The 24,251-nt window shown below is 40.7% G+C and overlaps 1 protein-coding gene across 3 annotated transcripts in view; it reads left to right on the top strand.

Annotated features, from left to right (window-relative positions):
* The first annotated feature begins 7,812 nt into the window (after positions 1-7,812).
* The window catches only part of ASB5 (ankyrin repeat and SOCS box containing 5), a 95,525-nt gene continuing 79,086 nt past the window's right edge, over positions 7,813-24,251 (top strand). Inside the window, exons 1-4 of one of the 3 annotated variants that reach the window (XM_030816344.1) lie at positions 7,813-8,012; positions 11,361-11,492; positions 12,100-12,181; positions 24,077-24,181. In XM_030816344.1, coding sequence (XP_030672204.1) covers positions 12,177-12,181; positions 24,077-24,181 — 110 coding nt within the window. In that variant the 5' untranslated portion in view covers positions 7,813-8,012; positions 11,361-11,492; positions 12,100-12,176. Of the gene's footprint in view, positions 8,013-11,360; positions 11,493-12,099; positions 12,182-15,145; positions 15,180-24,076; positions 24,182-24,251 lie in introns of those variants that run through there. The other 2 variants (XM_030816345.1, XM_030816346.1) reach the window with 2 other exon arrangements.

The raw sequence follows: 24,251 nt of genomic DNA, 5'->3' as shown, positions 1-24,251 counted from the left end.
AATTCCAGACTCCCAAAAGGAAAGCTGGGACATTGTGTGAAGATGTTTGGCATAAACCACATTGTGGACAGTTAGTCACAGTGAGCTACTCTTATCACTTAGGGAAAGTTTCCTATCAGTGCAGGGAACTGTTTACCAGCCATGTTCCCAGACACCAGCTAAGGGCCAACCTTGCATACAGGTTTTTCTAAGGATCGATGTCTCAGGCCTGTTGCAGTAGTTTAAAAACATTGCTTTCAGGTCATTTTATTTCTCTTGAAAGCTTTTTTAAGAATGATTCCTATAACACATAAGAAAATTTAAGAATATATTTTAATTTTTATTATAGTATATTTCCTTCATTTAGTTTCCTTTTTTTAATACTAAGTTTGCCTACTCAGCTCAGATCCCTTCAAACAGAACTATTTTATTCACTCAGTAGACCATGGAGAACTTATAAAAAGCCCATTGCCCACCACAGACCTCTAAGTATAGTATTTCTCCAAGCAGCTTCTCTTCCTTTTGTTCTCCCATCACTGACACTCTTTTGTGTCTTGGCTTTTCACTCTAGTTCTTCATTCCCATCTCAGGCCCTCCTTTCTCAGACTTGCTATTTGAACCATGTTTCTAGCCCACCTGTAGGCACTTGACCTTGAGCTTGCTTGAGCAGTTAGCTCATATATTCATAGCTGCCTGGCCCACATGCACATGTCAGAATCATTTATTGTGCATCCTTAAGAGCAGAACCAGATAGGATACCAGAGATCATTGGTTTCTGAGAATCTGTACCTCACCCTTCCAGGGAAAATGGACAAGAAGACTTTCCATATTCTCTAGACAGTCAAGGATGTCCAAAAGTTATTGGGATTCTTTGAACAGTTTTAGCAGTTAATATTCAGCTTCTCTGCTTATATTATCTGGACAACTATCCTTTTCAGGAAAGTAAGAGAGTTTGCCTGGCTCCTTGTGAAGCCTGTAGCATTCTCGTAGTTAACGAACCTAGTAAATTTTTCTGTCTTCTTGGCCTTTTCTGACTCACCCACAAACTCACTGCTGAAACTATATCTCTAATATGCTATCGTGAACATCTGGTCACCAGAGAACCTAGGTTCTAATTTGTATCACTGCATTTTCATTCTAAAGAAACTAGTCCCAGCTGAGGTTAATGGACCTGTGAAATCACTACCAATATAAATGCTGGCTTTAGGGAAATACCTGCTACTTGAAGTCAGGCTAATCCCCATTTATGATACATTGAGACAAATAAAGCTCTAGAATAAATAAGATCCAGAAATTAAGGTCCTATATGGGGAGTTAATTATTTTACTTGAGTTTTTCTGATTATAGGAAAGTTTCTGGATTCCCATTTGCAAACAAAAGCAGCTATATCTGAAAAGAAAACAAAGAGGGAAAACTATTGTGGGAACTGTGTAGAAAGGAGTTAACATAACAGACCTGAGGCTTCTATTCTTAAAAAAGACCTGCTTGCAAGGTTGCCTCTGGGCTGGTGTTGGAGAACTTGGCTGACAAACAGTTTCCTACACTGATATAAAACTTTCCCTAAATGACAAGAATGGCCTAAACTGTTTGTAGAAACAATGTGGTTTATGCTAAACACCTGCCTTCCTTCTGGGAGTCTGGAATTTTGGTATGTGTTAGGCAGAGTGTGCTTACATTGCCACCCCTCAGTGAAAACCTTGAGCACTGGTTAATGAGCTCTCTTGGTTGATAATTTCACACAAATCTGTTACTGGAGGAACTGAGCACATCCTGTGAGACTCCATTAGGACTCTTGGAAGTGTGTGCCTGGTTTCTTCCAAACTTCTCCTCATGCACCTTTTCCCTTCGCTGAGACAATATCCAGGCATTAGGCAAGTGAAGGCTAATGTGTGTCCATAGAGGGTATAGGGTATTAGTAGGAATTCGGGGCAAGACTCCCAGGGTAGTAAGTTGTATATCCTTTAACTGTAATACCCCTAACTGTGAATGTGATTATATATATTTAATCCTGTGAGCCCTTCTGGTGGGTTGGTCTTGAGAACCCTATCTTGAGAACCCAAGGACTATCTCCCATTTCATACATTTTCATATTCAGAAAGTCTTAAGGATTTCTGCAGAGTGTAGGGAAACTTAGCCTCATTCTTTTCTGTAATGGGAGGGGTATTATTTTTTTATCTTAAGTCCTATTAGTCATCTCAGTCTTTTGTTCTGGGTGCCATACTGCTCACACATTTTGACCTTCTGTGCCTCAGTTTTATTCTCCCTGACAAGTAGAATCCTTGTCTTCTGCCCTCTAGTTCCCAGTTACCATCTCAGGCTCTACCCGTCATGTTAACTCACATGGACCCATTTCCCTAGGTTCTTGACCTCGAGTTATTTAATAGCTGCTCAGTCTTGATTTTCAGTGTTCTGCTTACACACATATACCCAGAATTGCAAGGGAGAATGCTTTCACCTCTTGTCCTTAACCACTGAGGCACTCAGTGTCTTCATGCAGCTTATCTGACCTCCATGTAAAGGGAATAAATCAGGCAAAATCCACTATTAAAGGTCTGTTCTTTCTGTGGACCTATTGCTACTTTCATGTTCCTTATTTATATATATAAAGCTGAAAAGAATTTAAAATCGGTATATGAAAGAGAAGGTTAGATGAGCCATGCACATGTTTTTATTACTGAGAATACCTACAGAGTTAAAAATTCATATGCAACTCTATTATTCCACTTGGTAACTTAAAAAATGTATAAGGAAATGTCCGAATCTTTCATGGTTTCCTTTGAAAGGTCTATTCTGGAAAAAAAAAGTTTTAAAAAAATTCATTCGTTTTAGATTCTGGGTGCTAGAGAATGTGTGTTTTTTTTTTCTTTCTCATATTACACTTTGGGAACCCTTATATTGGAAGAAAGTAAAAAGTACCGTTCAAGTGATATGGACATACTACTAAAGCTGAAATTTTTGAAGCAGAAATTCTGTTTCAGTGATTGAAACATGTCAGATCGTGGCACTATCATAAGGTATGTGATATTCTAGGAGTGGGTAGGGAAGAAAAGAACTCATGGCCTGGCATGCAATCTGGTCATAGATGCTAAGAAAATGATCTTGTGCACACTGATTTTATCATATAGACAGGCAAAATTCAGTGCCCAAGAGTGGTGCAGGGCTATTGTAATTTTGGCAGTAATCAGCATCCTAGGTAAGTTATGCGTGCCTGCAGATATCTTTCTGCATTTATGTCATTCATTTTGTGAGACACGCTTCACTGTAAGTTACCATATTTAAAAGATGGTCAGTTTTGCGACAGCTTTCCTGGAGGTGATTCCAAATGATTCTTGACATGATTATCCTCAGAAAAAAAAAAAAAAAACAGTAAATCAATCATTTCTTCCTTATTTTCTCAAACAGGGATAAAGAAGAAATAACCTTTAGTCGACCAACCAATTACATTTCTCTGTTTTCAGTGTTCATTGAGCCATTGGATATAAATGTGAATGCAGAGAGGTACATACATGACACTTGCACTTCTCTGTTTAACACCTTAGAGTTTACTTACAGTCCTTTTACCAAGCCTAGAATCAATATTTTTAAGGCAAGAATCATTTTTTTGTATGTTACATAATATAAAAGTTATTTAAAGGTTTAGGGAGAGAGTTATTAGAATAAAACACATAGATGATGGAGATCTGGAAATACATCTCGACCATTTCCATTAAGTCTTACAGAAATAATTCTTAGTAAATCTTTTCTCCAAAGTTGCATTTTCTAGGCACATAACCTTGACATATTACATGCTCTGATTGGGCTTAGTTTTCTGATCATAAGAGAAGAACCCAGTGTTGAGAAACTTACAGTAGAGACAATATCCAGGCATTAGGCAAGTGAAGGCTAATGTGTGTCCATAGAGGGTATAGGGTATTAGTAGGAATTCGGGGCAAGACTCCCAGGGTAGTAAGTTGAATAATCTGGCTGAATTTAGAAGTAGAGACTATGGCAGACTCTCAATTCAATATAAGGTGGGAATGACGGCAATGGGAAAGAAAAGTAGCACTTTATGAGCACGCATGGCTACTCACTGAGGAGACTCAAGGAGCAAAGCTGTCATAGCTGGGCTGCCAGATTCCAGTGAAGGATCATTAATTAATTATGCGGAACTCAAGAGCACGAGGGCATTGAAGGTGTTGATATCTGCCTTGTGATAGTCAGGATAGACTAAACAGCTAGAAAATTGAAGCTTTAGTTAGAGGGAGAAGTCAGGAAGTCATGGATCGTAACCATCAGAAGCTGAGAAACAGAGGACCGGGGGAGAAGATATTGGGGTGGGAGGGCAGAGATTAAATGCCTATTTTTATTTCCATTTTAAGACAAAGTATCCATGATTAGGTGAGGTGAGTGAATTAAATCTCAAAAATTTTAAAAATAGGGATATTTATAAATCTAAAAAATACTCATACAAATAAAAAGATGAGTTGCTTTTAACCCTCCAAGTTATTCTGTGAACTTTATCAAATTTTAAAAATGTATTTTCGATCTGTGTGAATTTTTATAATTCAGTGAGTAACATCTAAATGCAAATGATAATTTAAAATGTTATAAATTCAGATAATTTCCTATTACTGAACCATTCCAACTATTCATTCTGTATAACATAGAGCAGCTTGTAGTATAACCCTTGGCCCACTGATTAAATGCATACTTTTTCTGCTTGCATTATATAAACTATCTATCATAATACCTGGAATAGTGTAAGGACTCAATAAATGATACCTATTTAGTATCACCATTGCTAAAAGTAAAAAAAAAACTAAACAAAGTTTTTGAAAGTGAAGATACATATTTTACCAATGATCAATGCCATGGTTACACTTTTTTTCCTGAGCACCTTATGTAGTAATTAATCACATTTAGATAGAATGGAGAACTGAGATAAATAATACAGTCATGCATTGGTTAACAACAAAGATATGTTATGACAACTGCATCGTCAGGCAATTCCGTCATTGTGTAAACATGATAGAGGGTTCTTGCAGAAACCTAGATGCATAGCCTAACACATATCTAGCCTATATGGTATGGCCTATTGCTCCTAGGTTACAAACCTGTACGGCATGTAACTGTACTCAATATTGTAGGCTACTGTAACACAATGGTATTTGTGTATCTATATATATCTAAACATAGAAAAGGTACAGTAAGAATACAGTATTATATATGTAATCTTATATATTACATATATGCAGTCTGTACTTGACTGAAACATCATTTGTGGCACATGACTGTAATTGAAAATTAATGTCCTAGGTATGTAAACAAACAGTAGATGAGACAGAAAAGACATTAGAAGTACGCCTCAATGTGGAATGTAAAGACTTTGGAGATTACCTGTAGATATAAACATATTATTTAAATTATTTCCTATTACCTGAAGTTTAAAAAAATGACAGGTTTTGGGGCTTTGGGAAGAGGGTATAAAAAAGGAAAAACTTATCAAGAAACATGCCCTCAGGAAGGAAACTGTGTGCCTAAAAGCTAGACGTGAATAGGATTGCCATCTGCAGATAAGACGGCAAGGCCTCCAGTGTTTGGGAAGACATCACTTCAATATTGTAATGTGACAGAAGAGACTGAGAACTACCCTAGTCGCATTTATGTAGTCACCACTCCTGTGATATCTGAGTGAAAGCAACAGCATGACCGCCGATGCTGCAGCTGTGACTGTCACCTGGGCACTCAGCTCTGCAGTTGTTCCTTTTAAGACCAAGCTACAGCTCAAAGTAGTCCGATATTCAAATTTGAGGCCACACCAAAACTATAAAATAGATCTTCATGTAGTTGAAATGAGTAGTATATGACAAAATCCTGCAGAATAAAGGAGAAAATGACTCCCCAAACTGTCCTTCTTCATTACTTCATGTGGCTTCAATGCTGCCTTTAAGAAGAAGCGGTCTCTTTGAATGAGAAGGCTTATTAGCCAAACATCATTTTTATGATAGCTACCATTTATTTACACACCTACTGTGTGCCAAGCATCGTGCTAGCCATTTCGTTTCGTTCACCAGGTATACAATAAAGTACAAAACAAATCTAGACCCAAAAGTCATGGCTCACAGCCTAGCAGAGGAGATAAACTTCAAGCAAGTAACAAATAAATGATTCAAAATTATAATGAAGGCTATAAAGGAAAAGAAGAGGTTACTAAGATAAATTATAACAGAGATTGAGTGTGTAGGGAATTTCGTTAAGACGATTTCAGCTACGAGGAAAAGAAACTCTGAACCACAAAGTGGCCTGCGCAGTAAAGAAGTTTCTTCTCTCGGTAGCTCATGGAGAGCTAGAGCAGGTTTTGCTTCTGGTGGGTTTCAGTGGCTCAACCATATTATCAGGTGCCTGCCTGGGTTCTTGTTTTTGCTCTGCTGTCCACAGTATCAATTTCCTTAAGCCTGAGTCTTTTTATGGTTATAAGAAGTCTCCAAAAAATTAGATGTTTATTTTTCCCTCACTTAAAGAGTGGCAACTAGGATTTCTTGTCTTCTTGGTCATGTCCAGCAGGAGAGGGAAAGAGGAGTATGCTAGGACTAAGTCCTTCCCTTCGGGCTAATTGGTGCAGTGTGGCAGAAAGACTGCTAGTTTTGCATCAAGATCCATGATCCCAAGTTTTCAGTGGGGCACAGAGCCACCTGGAACAAAGATTACATTTCCCAGCTTTCCTAAGAACCAGGTGTGTGGCCTTTTGACTATTTTGGCAATAGAGATAAGTGGAAATGATTTCTGGGTTCTATTCTTACAAGGAAGGGGTATAGCCTTCCCTGTCCCTTCTTGCTTCCTGCTGCTGCAATGTGAATATGATCTGAAGATCTACAGCCACATGTGAAGATAACAAGGCAATATGGACCCTGAGTGCTTGACAGCTATAACACCATCCCGGCCCCTGGCTGTCTCCTTCCTCACTTCTTTTAAATGAGGGACAGACATGAATTTCTGTTTCTTTCAAACCACTAATTAGGAGAGTTTTCTGCCATGTGAAGCTCCAAACTAATACATTTTCCTTAAGTCATTGCCCAGACAAGGCTGGGTACAGTGGATCATACCTGTAATCTCAGTGCTTTCCGAGGCTGAAGCAGGAGGATCGCTTGAGCCCATGAGTTTGAGGCTGCAGTGAGCTATGATGGCACCACTGTACACCAATCTGAGCAACAGAGCAAGACCCTGTCTCTGAAAACTAAAGTTGTTGGCAGACAGAGGAATGCCACGGCTGACCGACTTCTTCCTATGAGTATTCGTCCCTGGACTAAGGTTGTAGTTACAGAGTTTCTCAAGTGATAGAGGGTGTGTGAGGGACAGCTGGGCAAAATCCAGGTACAATTGAGAAAAAAGTAGGGAAGTGTTGCTGTGTAACTGGCCTACAGAGTGTGATCACTACAGAGATTATTAGTTAACCAGGCAAAGAGAGAAGAGCTGAACAAGATAGACTGAAAGTATGTGTTGGGTCCCTGAGCAAGAATGAGCTTAGAGGTGGGTATGTTCAAAGAACTGGAAGAAAGTCAGTAGGATCAGTGAATGGGGAAAATTTAACAAGATGTGGTCAGATGATGCAGGGCCTTCATTTATCGCCAAGGTAACTGTATATATATGTTTGCCCAGAACTGTCCTAGTTTAACCATATTTTCCTGGAAAAATTGTAATAGCACTCCCTTTGACTTCAAAAAATGTCCTTGATTGATTAATAAATTATAGCATTATACCACAAAGATAGTCCATGTTAAGGAATTTGAACTGTATTCTAAACACAGTGGGAAGTAGTCTTTTTCCTTATTTTGTATTAGCGGATATCTTACTGTCTCAAACTTTATCATCTAGCTACTCTCTCATTTCTTTCCCTAGGTGAACCTCTAGAAAGTTCTTCCTAAATTGGCTCCAAAGGTTATCCAGCATCAAAAGAACAGATAAAAGCCTATTTCTGCCTTTTCTGCGTCACATGATGTTTTCTACAAGATTGCTTCTCTCTGCCTGAATTTCTCATCCAGCAATCCAGTTAGGCTGTAAGCAATCTTGCTATGTTGTTATAAACTATACTCTGTGTATTAAATATTCCTGCTTATGGCACTTCTTTTCAAATCTTTTCTAACTTATTTCGACTGATCTTGTAGCCATCCAGTCTGCTGAAAATCTGTAACCTTGAGCAAGTTTCAGAACCTTTCCTGGGCCTCTTTTCTTATTTGTAAAATTGAGCTACCATAGACTGAGTGGCTTAAACAACAGAAATTAATTTGCCACATTTCTAGAAGTCCAAGATCAGGATGCCCTCAGGACTGGTTTCTAGTGAGGCCTGTCTTCCTGGTTTGTGGAGGGCCACCTTCTCAGTGAATCCTCAGAGGGCCATTTCTCCATGTGCACTCAGGGAGAGAGAGGCCTCTTAGGTCTCTTCCTTGTCTTATGAGGACACTAGTTATACTGGATTAAGACTCACTCTTGCTGGGCATGGTGGCTCATGCCTGTAATCCTAGCACTTTGGGAGGCCGAGGCAGGTGGATCACGAGGTCAGGAGTTCGAGACCAGCCAGTTCGAGACCAGCCTGGCTAACATGGTGAAACCCCGTCTTGACTAAAAATACAGAAATTAGCTGGGCCTTGTGGCACGTGCCTTTAATCCCAGCTACTCGGGAGGCTGAGGTAGGAGAATTGCTTGAACTTAGGAGGCAGAGGTTGCAGTCAGCCGAGATCACATCACTGCATTCCAGCCTAGGCAACAAGAGTGAGACTCCGTCTCAGAGAAAAAAAAAAAAAAAAAAAAAGACTCACTTTTGTGACTCAACCTTTACTACCTTTTTATAGGCCATACTCCAAACACAATCACACTGAGGGTCAGAGCTTCAACATATGAATTTGGGGGGGTGGGGATAAAGTTCAGTTGATAACGGGGTATTATGAGTAATAAATGAGAAACTGCATGAAAAGCACTTTTAGAGTTTTATATTCTTTATTTCTATATATAAGATATTCATTGGAGAATTAAAATAGCATTTAACTACAAGTGCAGCTACTATTTAAAACCTAAAGATGATGAATAAGATGAATGTAATTTATAATAAAATAGCAAAATTGCATATATCTTAACTGTTTTTTTTTGTCTGAAAAACAAAACTTGCAATATGAGTTGGTTGCTTTATTATGCCAGAGTGTAGGGGGATATTACTTTATACAAAATGACTTGGAAGAAAACAATATCTTTGACACAAGGAATACTAAATATATTTGAAAGAATAATCTAATACAAACAATAATGTGTGATTATTGTCATTATCTGTCAATTCAGAAAAGAAAAATACTTAATTTTTAGTGCCTTCACCACAGCTGACACAGTTACGATCTATTCAATCTTGCTATTTTATTATAAACTAGATTTATCTTATACATCGTCTCTAGGTTGTAAATAGTAACTGCACATGAGCAACAGCTCGTGGATACTCACATGCAGAACTAGGTGACACTCCGCCATATTTAATCATAACTCCTGATTTTCTTGAAACCTAAGAATTTCACAGAAAAGAACTTCAATCTTGCCCATAATTGTGGTTTATAGACAGTAAGGAGAATGCAGAAGATATTGATGAAAGTTGTAGCCAGAGAGAACAAGGATCCTGACACAGCAGAAAATGTCACTTTAAGTGAAGAGGTACTGAGCACAAGACACTACCACCGCTTCCCACCCTGGTCTGAGGAGAAAACTATGGATATGGAAAGCCTTTTAAAAAATGACAGAAACAGGCCAGGCACGGTGACTCACGCCTGTAATCTCTGCACTTTGGAAGGCCGAGGCGGGCGGATCACCTGAGGTCAGGAGTTTGAGACCAGCCTGGCCAGCATGGTGAAACCCCATCTCTACTAAAAAAACACAAAAATTAGCCGGGTGTGGTGGTACATGCCTGTAATTCCAGCTACTTGGGAGGCTGAGGCAGGAGAACTGCGGAGGTTGCAGTCAGCCAGGATTACACTACTGCACTCCAGCCTGGGTGACAAGAGTGAGACTCCATCTCAAAAAAAAAACCCAAAAATCAAAAAATTAAAAAGACAGAAACAAAACAAACCACCACCACCAAAACATCTTTGCTAGTGTGAACCCCACATATCTGAGATGGTCTCAATTACTTTAGAAAGTTTATTTTGCCAAGGTTGAGGATGCACACCCATGACACAGCCTCAGGAAGTCCTGATGACATGTGCCCAAGGTAGTCAAGGCACAGCTTGGTTTTATACATTTTAGGGAGACATGAGACATCAATCAATATATATATAAGAAGTACATGGGTTCAGTCCAGAAAGGAGGAGACAACTCGAAGTGGGGAGGGGACTTGCAGGTCACAAGTAGGTGAGAGACATGGTTGCATTCTTTGATTTTCTGATAAGCCTTTCCAAAGGAGGCAATCAGATCTGCATCTATCTCTGTGAGCAGAGGGATGACTGAATAGAATGGGAAGCAGGTTTGCCCTGGGCAGTTCCCAGCTTGAATTTTCCCTTTAGCTTAGCAATTTTGGGGTTCCAAGATTTTCCTTCCACACTAGCAATTCAAATAATTCCGTTCTGAGAAAAGGACACAGACTCTCTGGTGGAAATAACACTTTCCTGGTTTTCCCAGGAAAGAAGCCCTAGTTTCCTAAGGCAAGGAGATGAGTCTGATATGCAGATAGGGAATGTTTGTTTTGACTTCCCTTGAAGCATTTTACTCATCATATACTAGAAGTAGTTCTATGTCTGATTTGAAAATATAACACTTTTCCTGTCTTCCTGAGAGCTAAATAGTTATAGCTAGACTAGGTCCCTAAGTAAAGTCCCAAGGTATCAGGAGGACTGGAGCACTATATTCTAGGTATTTACATAGCAAAAGAGATGAATCCTGAATTTAGGAGATGCCTTTAGATTATAAAAACCAGGATCTGGGTTTATCTAGAAAGACATTTACATTCCCAAAGGTTAGGATGAGAACCCAGCACTCTTTCCATTCCATTTCTTTCTCTTTTTTTCCTTTTTCTCTCTCATTCTTTCTCTCTCTTTTTTTTCCAAGTTCTCGCTCTATCACACAAGCAGGAATGCAGTGGTGCAATGTTGGCTTACTGCAGCCTTTGCCTTCTGGGCTCAAGCAATCCTCTCATCTCAGCCTCCCAAATATCTAGGACTACAGGCATGTGGCACCACACGTGGCTTATTTTTTAATTTTTTTGTAGATATGAGTTATCACTATATTACCCAGACTAGTCTTGAAACTCCTGGGCTCAAGCAATCCTCCCACCTCGGCCACCCAAAGTGCTGGGATTATGGGCCTGAGCCACCATGCCCAGCCTCCATCCTATTTCTAAGGAACAAATATTTTGGTTTTGTTCTCTCTCCTCTTAGGAAATGAGTAGCAGGCCATCTCTCTTAAGTATGTAAAAGAAGAAAATTTGTTATTCTCTTTTTCTTACCTGGGGAGTGTCTGGCCACTCATGAAGGAGATGTTTCCAGCTGCTTTCATCCCTTTGTTCCAAGGTAAGTTTTGGGGAAATGGTCCAATAATTTTATTATTTACTATAAACTAATTAATAACAAAGCTGACTTGGATTTAGAATACCCATGTGCACATTCAAGATGAATTAACCAAAATAAATATTAAGAACCCAACATCGCCCCTATTCTGCCTTGCCAAGAGTGGCACTTAAAGAAAAAGTGTTTTCCTACTTAATGGTGACAGTAGTCAATACAGATGACTAAATCTAGAGGCAGATGTGGCCAGGGCCATGGGGGACAGGTGCAGACATAGAGAAAAGATGACCAAAAGGTACCAGAGCAAGAGGGCATCCATGCCACTCTATGGGAGATCTAAGTCACAGAATGAGTGTACCATTAACTAGAGTGTCCCAGACTGGTTCTATAGTATATGGGCTAATGGAGCTTTCAGAGAGAGAATTGTTGACAGTGTTTAAATTATTTTGGGATCTAGAAGGATGTAAGAAATGGGATGGAGGAGGCCCTTTCCTATTGTTAGGAACTAGCTCTTAGAGGTAATAAACTTACCAGTAATCTATACAGATGAAACCTAGGGGACCTCTTTGCTGGTTCCGTCTAGCTGAAAAACTATTTACATTTTTATACCAAGGATATGAAGAAAGAAAAAGAGGTAAGATGGTGAAGAAAAATCTCAGAAGGAAAGGCTCAGAAGAGGAAGCTGAATGAATGAGGTAAATGCTAGAATAGCTGGTTTTTATACCTATAGCTTGACAAATAAATGCACTAAACTGAAGTTCTATATAAAGCTCAACAGCTTTGTGGCACAATGAAAAAGAGTAGGCACAGTCAAAGCATATAAATTCTTCAATATAAACTTACAGAATATCTATATGGAATGCTTATTTAGAGTCCAGAGAAATACTCCCAGGTAAGAGGTAGTAGAGATAGATGCTTACTTTGTCATTTGTTGTATACTATCATTAATCTTTTAAAGTGAAGGTTTGGCTTCTTCGTATGTTTATCATTTTGTGAGTCATTTTGCTGCCTACACTCATAATGCATTCTCAGATGTTGACTCAGCTCTGCTATTTTAAGTAGAGCTATTTAATAGAGACCTCCAAAGAAGAATTACCTGTTAGGGAATGTTATTATTGCCTAAGTAAAAGTAAAATATTTAATGACTGCAAATGATTGAAGGTAACTTTTTAGATAACGTAGTATTAGAATCTAAATGACCATTTTTATTTGTAGTCTACATTCAGCCCACGCAATGCTTTTGTTCACTCACTGTGTTACGAGAATTAAATAATGTATTTTAGATTTAGAAACATATATATATATATACATGCTAATAGAATTATTATTCCTAAGTGCAATAGTATTAGACTGGGCAAAACAAAAACTAACCATTTTTCAATTAAGCCAACCATGTGAAAGAGTAGGCGTCTGTTGTGTAGGCCACGAAACACTCGTACAACATTTCCATTGAATTTTTTCTTTAGATCTGATTTAGGGTCATTATCCTAGAGGGATTTTGTCTCTATAAAAGATTGCTTTGATGAAGACTTGTTCGCCATCTGTTTTATTGCTGCCTAACACAAAGATTCTTGGTAATAAAGAAGAAGCTGTTAAAAGAAAGTTGAACAAAAGCAGGCAAAATCTCTACAACTATTGGAAGGATTCAAATAGAGCCTTGTACTGGAAACTCTAGTAGATACTCTATTCAAAAACTTGCTTTGGAAGATACCAGAAGGACTGATGCCAGTCCACCTACTTCTGAAAATTCACATGCTAACTAACTGTAGAAACAAAGAAAATAGAAAACCCTGAACTCCAGCACACTGAGCTTGTTGGCCATGGATGGTGCCCAGACACATCCAATGAAAAGATTCCTCACTGTCTCTGATTTATCTTGGAGTGAGTTATTTGAGGACCTTGTGGAATTATTAAAGTATTATCAGACAGTTTTAGATCTAACGTGCATAAATAAATCTCTTAAGCAGCAACCCTATGTGGTGAGCTCAAATAATCAATTATAGTTTTGTTGAAAATCTTTTTAATATCTGACTTTGCTAAAAAAGGGGTAATTGATTCATTACTGAAGATATTAATGCAGATTTCAATACTCATTATTCATGAGGAACATTCTAAATCAAACATATACAATTCTTTGGTTCCCAAATTTTTCTAAAAATTATTTCAGGGGTCAGTATATATTATCCAGTGGAAAATGGGGTATATTAATGTTATTAATAGAACTTAACCATGAGTAAAGATTTTGAAATGGGCCGGGTGCAGTGGCTTACGCCTGTAATCCCAGCACTTTGAGAGGCCAAGACGGGCAGATCGCGAGGTCAGGGGATCGAGGCCATCCTGGCCAACATGGTGAAACCCCGTCTCTACTAAAAATACAAAAATTAGCTGGGCGTGGTTGTGCGTGCCTGTAATCCCAGCTGCTTGGGAGTCTGAGACAGGAGAATTGCTTGAACCAGGGAGTCAGAGGTTGCAGTGAGCCGAGATAGTGCCATTGCACTCCAGCCTGGTGAGAGTGAGACTCCATCTCAAAAAAATAAATAAATAAAATAAAAAATAAATTGAAATATTATGATGGACCTCTGTCATTCATGTCTATTATTTGTGGAAGATTTTTTTCTCAAGATTTCTCCATGTGGTGATAGTTTCCCACATTGTGCATTGTGCCTCCCCAACACAGAATTGAAAAAACTACATCTCCCAGCACAACTTGCTGTTAGAGTACAGACATGTGACTTAGAGTTCACCAATCAGATACAGCTTAATGAGCCTTTGATTTGATCAACTGCTTGGAAAAATAGTGCGGTGACATCCATATTTGCAAGCATAGGTATTTCTGAGTTTAAGGGTAAGTGAAGTGCTTCTGGAATCACAGCAGAAGCAGCATAGTTTGGGTGGTCATTGGTGGCAATGGTTCGTTCTAGTTTATGGTAGAGGCAGCGTAAGTTTAAAGCCAGATGAGTTAGCCTCTCCCCCAACAGACAATTTCTATTATGTGGACTTGGGAGCTGTTCCTAGGTCAGTCTAGGTTTTCCCCACCTGTACTTTCAGTGATTGGACAACTTCCTAATATCTCTTAATAAATCCCTCTCTGCTTAAACAGGCATGGATTCTAATCTCTATAACCAGTAACATTCACTGGCAAAGTATACACTGTCAGGCCTCTGAGCCCAAGCTAAGCTGTCATATCCCCTGTGACCTGCACGTACACATCTAGATGGCCAGTTCCTGCCTTAACTGATGACGTTCCACCACAAAACAAGTGAAAATGGCCTGTTCCTGCCTTAACTGATATTACCTTGTGAAATTCCTTCTCCTGGCTCATCCTGGCTTAAAAGCTCCCCTGCTGAGCACCTTGTGACCCCCCACCCCTGCCTGCCAGAGAGCAACCCCCCTTTTTCCTTTACCTACCCAAATCTTATAAGACGGCCCCACCCCTATCTCCCTTCGCTCTTTTCGGACTCAGCCCACCTGCACCCAGGTGAAATAAACAGCCTTGTTCCTCACACAAAGCCTGTTTGGTGGTCTCTTCACACGGACGCACATGAAATTTGGTGCCATGTCTCGCATTGGGGTACCTCCCTTGGGAGATCAATCCCCTGTCCTCCTGCTCTTTGCTGCATGAGAAAGATCCACTTATGACCTCGGGTCCTCAGACCGACCAGCCCAAGGAACATCTCACCAATTTTAAATCCAGTAAGTGGCCTCTTTTTACTCTCTTCTCCAACCTCTCACTATCCCTCAACCTTTCTCCTTTCAATCTTGGTGCCACACTTCAATCTCTCCCTTCTCTTAATTTCAGTTCCTTTCCTTTTCTGGTAGAGACAAAGGAGACACGTTTTATCCGTGAACCCAAAACTGCGGCACTGGTCACAGACTCGGGAAGACAGTCTTCCCTTGGTGTTTAATCATGTGGGGACGCCTGCCTGATTATTCACCCAAATTTCAGAGGTGTCTGACCATGTGGGGATGCCTGCCTTGGTCCTTCACCCTTAGCAGCAAGTACCGCTTTTCTGGGGGGCAAGAACTGTCCGACCCCTTCTCTCCCTGTCTTTACCCCTTCTCTGCTTTTCTAGGGGACAAGAACCCCCCAGCCCCTTCTCTCCATGTCTCTACCCCTTCTCCACTTTCCTGGGGGCCAAGCACTCCCCACCCCTTCTCTCTGTGTCTCTACCCTCTCTTTTCTCTGGACTTGCCTCCTTCACTATAGGCAACCTTCCAGCCTCCATTCCTCCTTCTCCCTTAGCCTGTGTTCTCAAAGACTTAATACCTCTTCAACTCACATCTGACCTAAAACCTAAACACCTTATTTTCTTCTGCAATGCCGCTTGACCCCAATACAAACTTGAAAGTGGTTCCAAGTAGCCAGAAAACAACACGTTTGATTTTTCCATCCTACAAGATCTAAATAATTCTTGTCATAAAATGGGCAAACGGTCTGAGGTGCCTGACGTCCAGGCATTCTTTTACACATCAGTCCCTTCCTAGTCTCTGTTTCCAATGCAGCTCATCCCAAATCTTCCTTCTTTCCCTCCCGACTGTCCTCTCAGTCCCAACCCCAAGCATCACTAAGTCTTTCCTCTTTCCAATCTTCCTTTTCTACAGACCCATCTGACTGCTCCCCTCCTCCCCAGGCTGCTCCTCACCAGGCTGAGCTAGGTCAGAGCCTCCGCTTGCCTACCCTATAATCCTTTTATCACATCCCCTCCTCACACCTGGTCCAACTTACAGTTTCATTCCACGACTAGCCCTCCCCCACCTGCCCAGCAATTTCCTCTTAAAAAGGTGGCTAGAGTTAAAGGCATAGTCAAGGTTAACGCTCCTTTTTCTTTATCCCAAATCAGTTAGCTTTTAGGCTCTTTTTCATCAAATAAAAAATCCAGCCCAGTTCATGGCTCGTTTGGCAGCAACGCTGAGACAGCCCTAGACCCTAAAAGGTCAAAAGGCCATCTTATTCTCAATATACATTTTATTACCCAATCTGCTCCCAACATTAAATAAAACTCCAAAAATTAAATTCCAGCCCTCAAACCCCACAACAGGACTTAATTAACCTCGCCTTCAAGGTGTACAATAATAAAGTAGAGGCAGGCAAGCAGCAATGTATTTCTGAGTTGCAATTCCTTGCCTCCACTGTGAGACAAACCCCAGCCACATCTCCAGCACACAAGAACTTCCAAACGCCTGAACCGCAGCTGCCAGGGGTTCCTCCAGAACCTCCTCCCCCAGGAGCTTGCTACAAGTGCTGGAAATCTGGCCACTGAGCCAAAGAATGCCCACAGCCCAGGATTCCTCTGAAGCCATGTCCCATCTGTGCAGAACCCCACTGAAAATCGGACTGTTCAACTCACCTGGCAGCCACTCCCAGAGCCCCTGGAACTCTGGCCCAAGGCTCTCTGACTCCTTCCCCGATCTTCTCGGCTTAGCAGCTGAAGAGCGATGCTGCCTGATCGCCTCGGAAGCCCCCTAGACTATCACAGATGCCGATCTTCAGGTTACTCTCACAGTGGAGGGTAAGTCCGTCCCCTTCTTAATCAATATGGAGGCTACCCACTCCACATTACCTTCTTTTCAAGGGCCTGTTTCCCTTGCTTCCATAACTGTTGTGGGTATTGATGGCCAGGCTTCTAAACCTCTTAGAACTCCCTGACTCTGGTGCCAACTTAGACAATACTCTTTTAAGCACTCCTTTTAGTTATCCCCACCTGCCCAGTTCCCTTATTAGGCCGAGATATTTTAACTAAATTATCTGCTTCCCTGACTATTCCTGGGCTACAGCCACACCTCATTGCCACCTTTTCCCCCAGTTCAAAGCCTCCTTCACATCCTCCCCTTGTATCTCCCCACCTTAGCCCACAAGTATAGGACAACTCTACTCCCACCTTGGAGACCGATCATGCACCCCTTACCACCTCATTAAAACCTAATCACCCTTACCCCACTCAACGCCAATATCCCATCCCACAGCACACTTTAAAAGGATTAAAGCCTGTTATCACTCACCTGCTACAGCATGGCCTTTTAAAGCCTATAAACTCTCCTTAACAGTTCCCCCATTTTACCTGTCCTAAAACCAGACAAGCCTTACAGATTAGTTCAGGATCTGTGCCTTATCAACCAAATTGTTTTGCCTATCCACCCCATGGTGCCAAACCCATATACTCTCTTATCCTCAATACCTCCCTCTACAACCCCATTATTTTGTTCTGGATCTCAAACATGCTTTGTTTACTATTCTTTTGCACCCTTCATCCCAGCCTCTCTTTGCTTTCACTTGGACTGACCCTGACACCCATTAGGCTCAGCAAATTACCTGGGCTGTACTGCCTCAAGGCTTCACAGACAGCCCCCATTACTTCAGTCAAGCCCAAATTTCTTCCTCATCTGTTACCTATCTTGACATAATCTTATAAAAACACACGTGCTCTCCCTGCTGCTCGTGTCTGACTCATCTCCCAAACCCCAATCCCTTCTACAAAACAACTCCTTTCCTTCCTAGGCATGGATAGTGTGGTCAGAATTCTTACACAAGAGCCAGGATCGCACCCTGTAGCCTTTCTGTCCAAACAACTTGACCTTACTGTTTTAGCCTAGCCCTCATGTCTGCGTTAGCGGCCGCCACTGCCTTAATACTTTTAGAGGCCCTCAAAATCACAAACTATGCTCAACTCACTCTCTACAGTTCTCATAACTTCCAAAATCTATTTTCTTCCTCACACCTGACACATATACTTTCTGCTCCCCGGCTCCTTCAGCTGTATTCACTCTTTGTTGAGTCTCCCACAATTACCATTGTTCCTGGCCCGACTTCAATCCAGCCTCCCACATTATTCCGGATACCACACCTGACCCTCGTGACTGTATCTCTTTGATCCACCTGACATTCACCCCATTTCCCCATATTTCCTCCTTCCCTGTTCCTCACCCTGATCACATTTGGTTTATTGATAGTAGTTCCACCAGGCCTAATCACCACACACCAGCAAAGGCAGGCTATGCTATAGTACAAGCCACCAGCCCACCTCTTAGAACCTCTCATTTCCTTTCCATCGTGGGAATCTGTCCTCAAGGAAATAACTTGTCAGTGTTCCATCTGCTATTCTACTACTCCTCAGGGATTATTCAGGCTCCCTCCCTTCCTACACATCAAGCTCGAGGGTTTGCCCCTGACCAGGACTGGCAACTCTTAACTCCCTCTTAGAGTGGATAGATGATCTTTGCTGGCAGGGGACGCTCCAATACTTTCACCCTGATGAAGTTCTATTCTTTACTTTTATACTCACTCTTATTCTCATTCCCATTCTTATGCCACCCTCTACCTCTCCCCAGCTATCTCCACAACACTATCAACCTTACTGTTCTCTCCTAGCCATTTCTAATCCCTCCTTAGCGAACAACCACTGGCTTTGCATTTCCCTTTCTTCCAGCGCCTACACAGCTGTCCCCACCTTACGTGCAGACTGGGCAACATCTCCTGTCTCCCTGCACCTCCGAACTTCCTTTAACAGCCCTCACCTTTACCCTCCTGGAGAACTCATTTACTTTCTAGACAGGTCCAGCAAGACCTCCCAGACATTTCACATCAGCAAGCTGCCGCCCTCCTCCGCACTTACTTAAAAAACCTTTCTCCTTATATCAACTCTACTCCCCCCATATTTAGACCTCCTACAACACAAACTACTATTCCTGTGGCCACTGGAGTTCCCCTGGGTAACCTTTCACCTTCTCGATGTTCCTTTACTCTTCATCTCCAAAGCCCTCTTCTTGTTTACTTATACCCAGCCCTGTAAATAACAGTGAAAGGTTGCTCGTACTCAACGTTTTCTCATACACCATGAAAATCGAACCTCCTCCTCTACGCAGTTACCTTATCAGTCCCCAGTACAACCTCTGACGGCTGTGGCCCTAGCTGGATCCCTAGGAGTCTGGGTATAAGACACCCCTTTCAGCACTCCTTCTCATCTTTTTACTTTGAGTCTCCAGTTTTGCCTCGCACAAGGTGTCTTCTTCCTCTGTGGATCCTCTACCTACATGTGTCTACCTGCTAATTGGACAGGCACATGCACACTAGTTTTCCTTAATCCCAAAATTCAATTTGCAAATAGGAACGAAGAGCTCCCTGTTCCCCTCATGACACCGACATGACAAAAAAGAGTTATTCCACTAATTCCCTTGCTTGTCAGTTTAAGACTTTCTGCCTTCACTATTGCTCTCGGTACTGGAATAGCAGGCATTTCAACTTCTGTCACGACCTTCCATAGCCTCTCTAATGACTTCTCTGCTAGCATCACAGACATATCACAAACTTTATCAGTCCTCCAGGCCCAAGGTGACTCTTCAGCTGCAGTTGTCCTCCAAAACCGCCGAGGCCTTGACTTACTCACAGCTGAAAAAGAAGGACTCTGTATATTCTTAAATGAAGTGTGTTGTTTTTACCTAAATCAATCTGGCCTGGTGTATGACAACATAAAAAACTCAAGGATAGAGCCCAGAAACTTGCCAACCAAGTAAGTAATTACGCTGCACCCCCTTGGGTCCTAGGTCCTCCCAATTCTTAGTCCTTTAATACCTGTTTTTCTCCTTCTCTTACTCCGTTTAGTTTTTCAATTCATACAAAACCATATCCAGGCCATCACCAATAATTCTACACAACAAATGTTTCTTTTAACAACCCCACAATCTTCCTTCAGCTTAATCTCTCCCACTCTATGTTCCCACGCCACCCCTAATCCTGCTCAAAGCAGCCCTGAGAAACATCGCCTATTATCTCTCCATACCACCCCCCAAAATTTTCACCGCCCCAACACTTCAACACTATTTTGTTTTATTTTTCTTATTAATATAAGAAGACAGGAATGTCAGGCCTCTGAGCCCAAGCTAAGCCATCATATCTCCTGTGACCTGCAGGTACACATCCAGATGGCCAGTTCCTGCCTTAACTGATGACATTCCATCACAAAAGAAGTGAAAATGGCCTGTTCCTGCCTTAACTGATGACATTACCTTGTGAAATTCCTTCTCCTGGCTCATCCTGGCTCAAAAGCTCCCCCGCTGAGCACCTTGTGGCCCCCACCCCTGCCTGGCAGAGAACAACCCCCCGTTTTCCTTTACCTACCCAAATCTTATAAAATGGCCCCACCCCTATCTCCCTTCACTGACTCTCTTTTTGGACTCAGCCCGCCTGCACCCAGGTGAAATAAACAGCCTTGTTGCTCACAGAAAGCCTGTTTGGTGATCTCTTCACACAGACACGTGTGAAATACACAATATGATAGATCAGGAATCTGAGTGAAAAATAATTGTTAAACGAGAGCTTTATTTTATTTTATTTTTTTAAATCTTAGGTTAGTGCAAACCTACTCGAAAAATAACTCCTAATTTTTCTGGAGCTATTTAATTTCTACTGTTTTATTCCACAGTCATTCACAAATGCTGACTTTGTATAATACCTATTTAAAAATCATTTTGTGGCCTTAGACTTAACAGTACAAGTCTGTTTTCTGGAATATCAAGCCATTATTGACTTCTGAGACCATGCTAGTGCATCATAAGAACTGTGAACCATATTCTCTTACGTTCATTAATTCAGTTTACAATATTGAAGCTCAGCTTAGCTACAAAGTGCCAGATAGTGACGAATTCGCAATTGTTTGTTTCCAAACACCATTGAGTATAAAAAACTCCAATATATAACATAATCATTTGTGGCCATGACTGATTACACATTTCTTTGGGGATAATTTCTAAAATGAACCCAAAATATTATTTCACAGAATGTTAAGCAAGGGTCTTTTCTCAGTACTTATTCAAGCTTCACAAAGCAGTATTGAATTCAGGTGCCCTACATTTTCTGCTACTGCACTTCTAAAATTTTGTTGCACTATCTCTTTGGTGTTATTCTTTGGTACTTCCTTTCTCTCACTAGCCAATCACCAATTCTACCCCTAAATGTGTCTTGTATTTATCCACTTTTCTCAGTTTCTACTCGCATTACTCTAGTTCCAGCCATCATCATCTCGCTGGGATTACTGCAATAGCTTCCTAACCAGTCATCTGATTCTATTCTGCCCTAATTCTACACATATCAGGTAAAGTGATCCTCCCTTGCTTTTATTAAAGCCTTTCCATAGCCTCGCACTTAACTTAGTGTAAAATCCCATGTACTTACTGTGGTATTGCAGTTTGGGTTCCTAAAGAAGTCTTTGAGAGGTTGATTAGGGCCATGAAAGGCAAAGAGGACAGCTGAAGGAAGTCAGCAGGCAGCACCACTAGCAGCTGGAAGAATAAATGCTTCAGTTCTGTGGGGAAATCTGGGTGGTGCATCACAGGATCCCATGTGGCCCAAAACAGTGGGCCCTGCCCACTTCTCAAGCACCTTCCCTCACTCACGCTTCAGGCATACTGGCCTTCTATATGTCAGTTCCTAGGAAACTCAAATCCTTTACTGCCACAGGATCTTTGCACTGTCTGTCCTGTGTCTGGAATGCTCTTCCCAGCTCTTTATTTGGCTGGCACTCTGTCTCTGAGTCTTCAGGTCTCTGTTTAAATATTGCTTCCTCCAAAAATATGTTCTTGCTTCCTTAATTGTGGGTCAGCACTGTTATTTATTTATTGCAACACTGCATTTACTTCCTGCATTTCAATAATCAGTCTTTGTTTATCTTTCAAATCATTATTATACGACTTTTTCACAAGGATATAAGGTCCATGAAAAAAGGGAAACCTGTTTTACTGGCATTTGTCCTTCTGATGTCTAATATAGTGCTGACGCAGAGTAGGTGCTTGATAAGTCTATATTGAATGAAGTAATAAAAATCTTCATTATGCTTTTGCATTATAGAAGCTTCATGATCGTCCAGTTCAGATAGATCAGGTTGATTATGCATTGGTCATACTGTGGCAATTACATAATTAATACTAATACATAACTAAGATGAATAATGTATCAAAGCAAGCTTAATGTGGTTATTAAAAGGACAGTAATTGTTACAGCAACTGTCTTACTGGAAAAGCACAACATTGTTACCATTAATATGGTAATAATAAGTAAATCAAAAACAGGTACCAATGTGTTGCTCAGGAACAAGATTGGAAAAACAACAAAAAAATGGATTACAAAGAAAGCCTAAGTGTGTGGTTATTGGAAAGGGTATCTGGTTGAAGTAAATTTAAATGATAATCACCTTAGAAGGTCACCTCACACAATTATACAAGGCCCATAACATAAATTTCATTAACAAACTTCGCTAGAAGGTTATTGATGACACAAATCAACACTCCATTAAGACTAAATGTGTCTTGGCCGAGCTGGAAGTTAATTAATAAAGTAGATTATCATGAGATAAAACTGAGGAAGCAAAAACCTCAAGACCTTAAAAAAGTTTCCAAATGTTGTGCGATATGTATTCCAATTAAACTACCATTGAACAAAGCTGCCTCTTGCTAACTAAGACCTGATATTATGGCAATTCCTTGCTGTATCTACACATAGCATATAAAAGAGAAAAATGAGTTAGCAATAATGCGTATGATTCATAAGTGACCAATATAGGTCATTTTTACTGGTCATTGTAGTTCCAGGAATTCAAAGGCTACTCTTTGTCTTCTCATTTTTTTTACAAATAATATTTGGGTTTTTTGCTTATCATTGGGAGAAGTGTGGGTAAAAACTTGAATATAATTTCCTTTCAGTATATGAGCCTTTTGAATTCCTTTTGTTTTAAGATGCAGGAATGCATAAAGACAAAAACTGTGTTGCTTATCATTGTATTCTCAGTTAAGCATAGAAGGTCCTTAATGCATATTTTTTGACTGAATAGTGAATGTCATGGAGATTTGAGAATGGAATTAGACCAGAATTCTTCTATAACAGTAGAGGATAATTTCATTAAAGAATTTTATCTGCTTTGTTTACTTTTAGTGCTGCTAATCAACAGAAACTCAAGTGCAAGGAATTATTTTCTTCTTATGTATACTATAATTGTTTACTAAACTCTACCAGGAATGAATGCCTATTCTTCTAGTACATGTATTGAAAAAAAAAATACTGCAAAGTTTTTAATCACCTTTTTTAATAAGATTTAGGCATAGCCATTTTAATAAGTATTATTGGTTTATTGAGTATAAGACATAAAACTTTAGTTTCATTCATTCATTCTTCTGCTTGTAGAAGACACTTAAAATGTCAAAATGATGTTGAACATAATTCCTCTCCTATGCCCGTCATTTGAGTGCCCCTAAATGTTCTTACCATTTAACATGGCCTCTTTTCAGAGGAATGCATCTTCTGAGCTGATGCTTTTCCTAGGCATAGAGACTCAATTGGTCTCTCTCCACTACTTTATTGACTTCCTCTCTTTCCTGACCCCAACATCAAGTGACTTTTGTGCCAGATCCCCATTGACTTCAATAGGGATAGCACTATGTTTGAGAGGCTGAAAAAGAAACCCAGAGTCAGTGAATGAGATGTAGGGTTTATTGAAGGGATTTACACACAGGTTGGACCAGTGGGGGCAGGCTGGACAGATGAAGTGCAGCCACTTGTACAAAGCATGCCATTTATACAGCATTCTCACCCATCACCCTCTCTTTAGCAGTCTCCTCCTGGCAACCTTCATTCAACACAAAACAAAAGGCCTCCATCTCCTGTACAGCCCGCGCTCCATGGAATGGGCCAGAGATTCAAATGTTCCTCATAGGTAAGACACGAGAGTTCTTACCTCAGACCATAGGGTCATTCTCGGGGTATGCTTAACTTACTGCTGTCAG

The sequence above is a fragment of the Nomascus leucogenys genome, chromosome 7b (assembly GCF_006542625.1).
Source record: "Nomascus leucogenys isolate Asia chromosome 7b, Asia_NLE_v1, whole genome shotgun sequence".
Classification (NCBI taxonomy): Eukaryota; Metazoa; Chordata; class Mammalia; order Primates; family Hylobatidae; genus Nomascus; species Nomascus leucogenys.
Note: the sequence above shows the minus strand (reverse complement) of the source record. Positions and strands in the feature narration are given on the sequence as shown.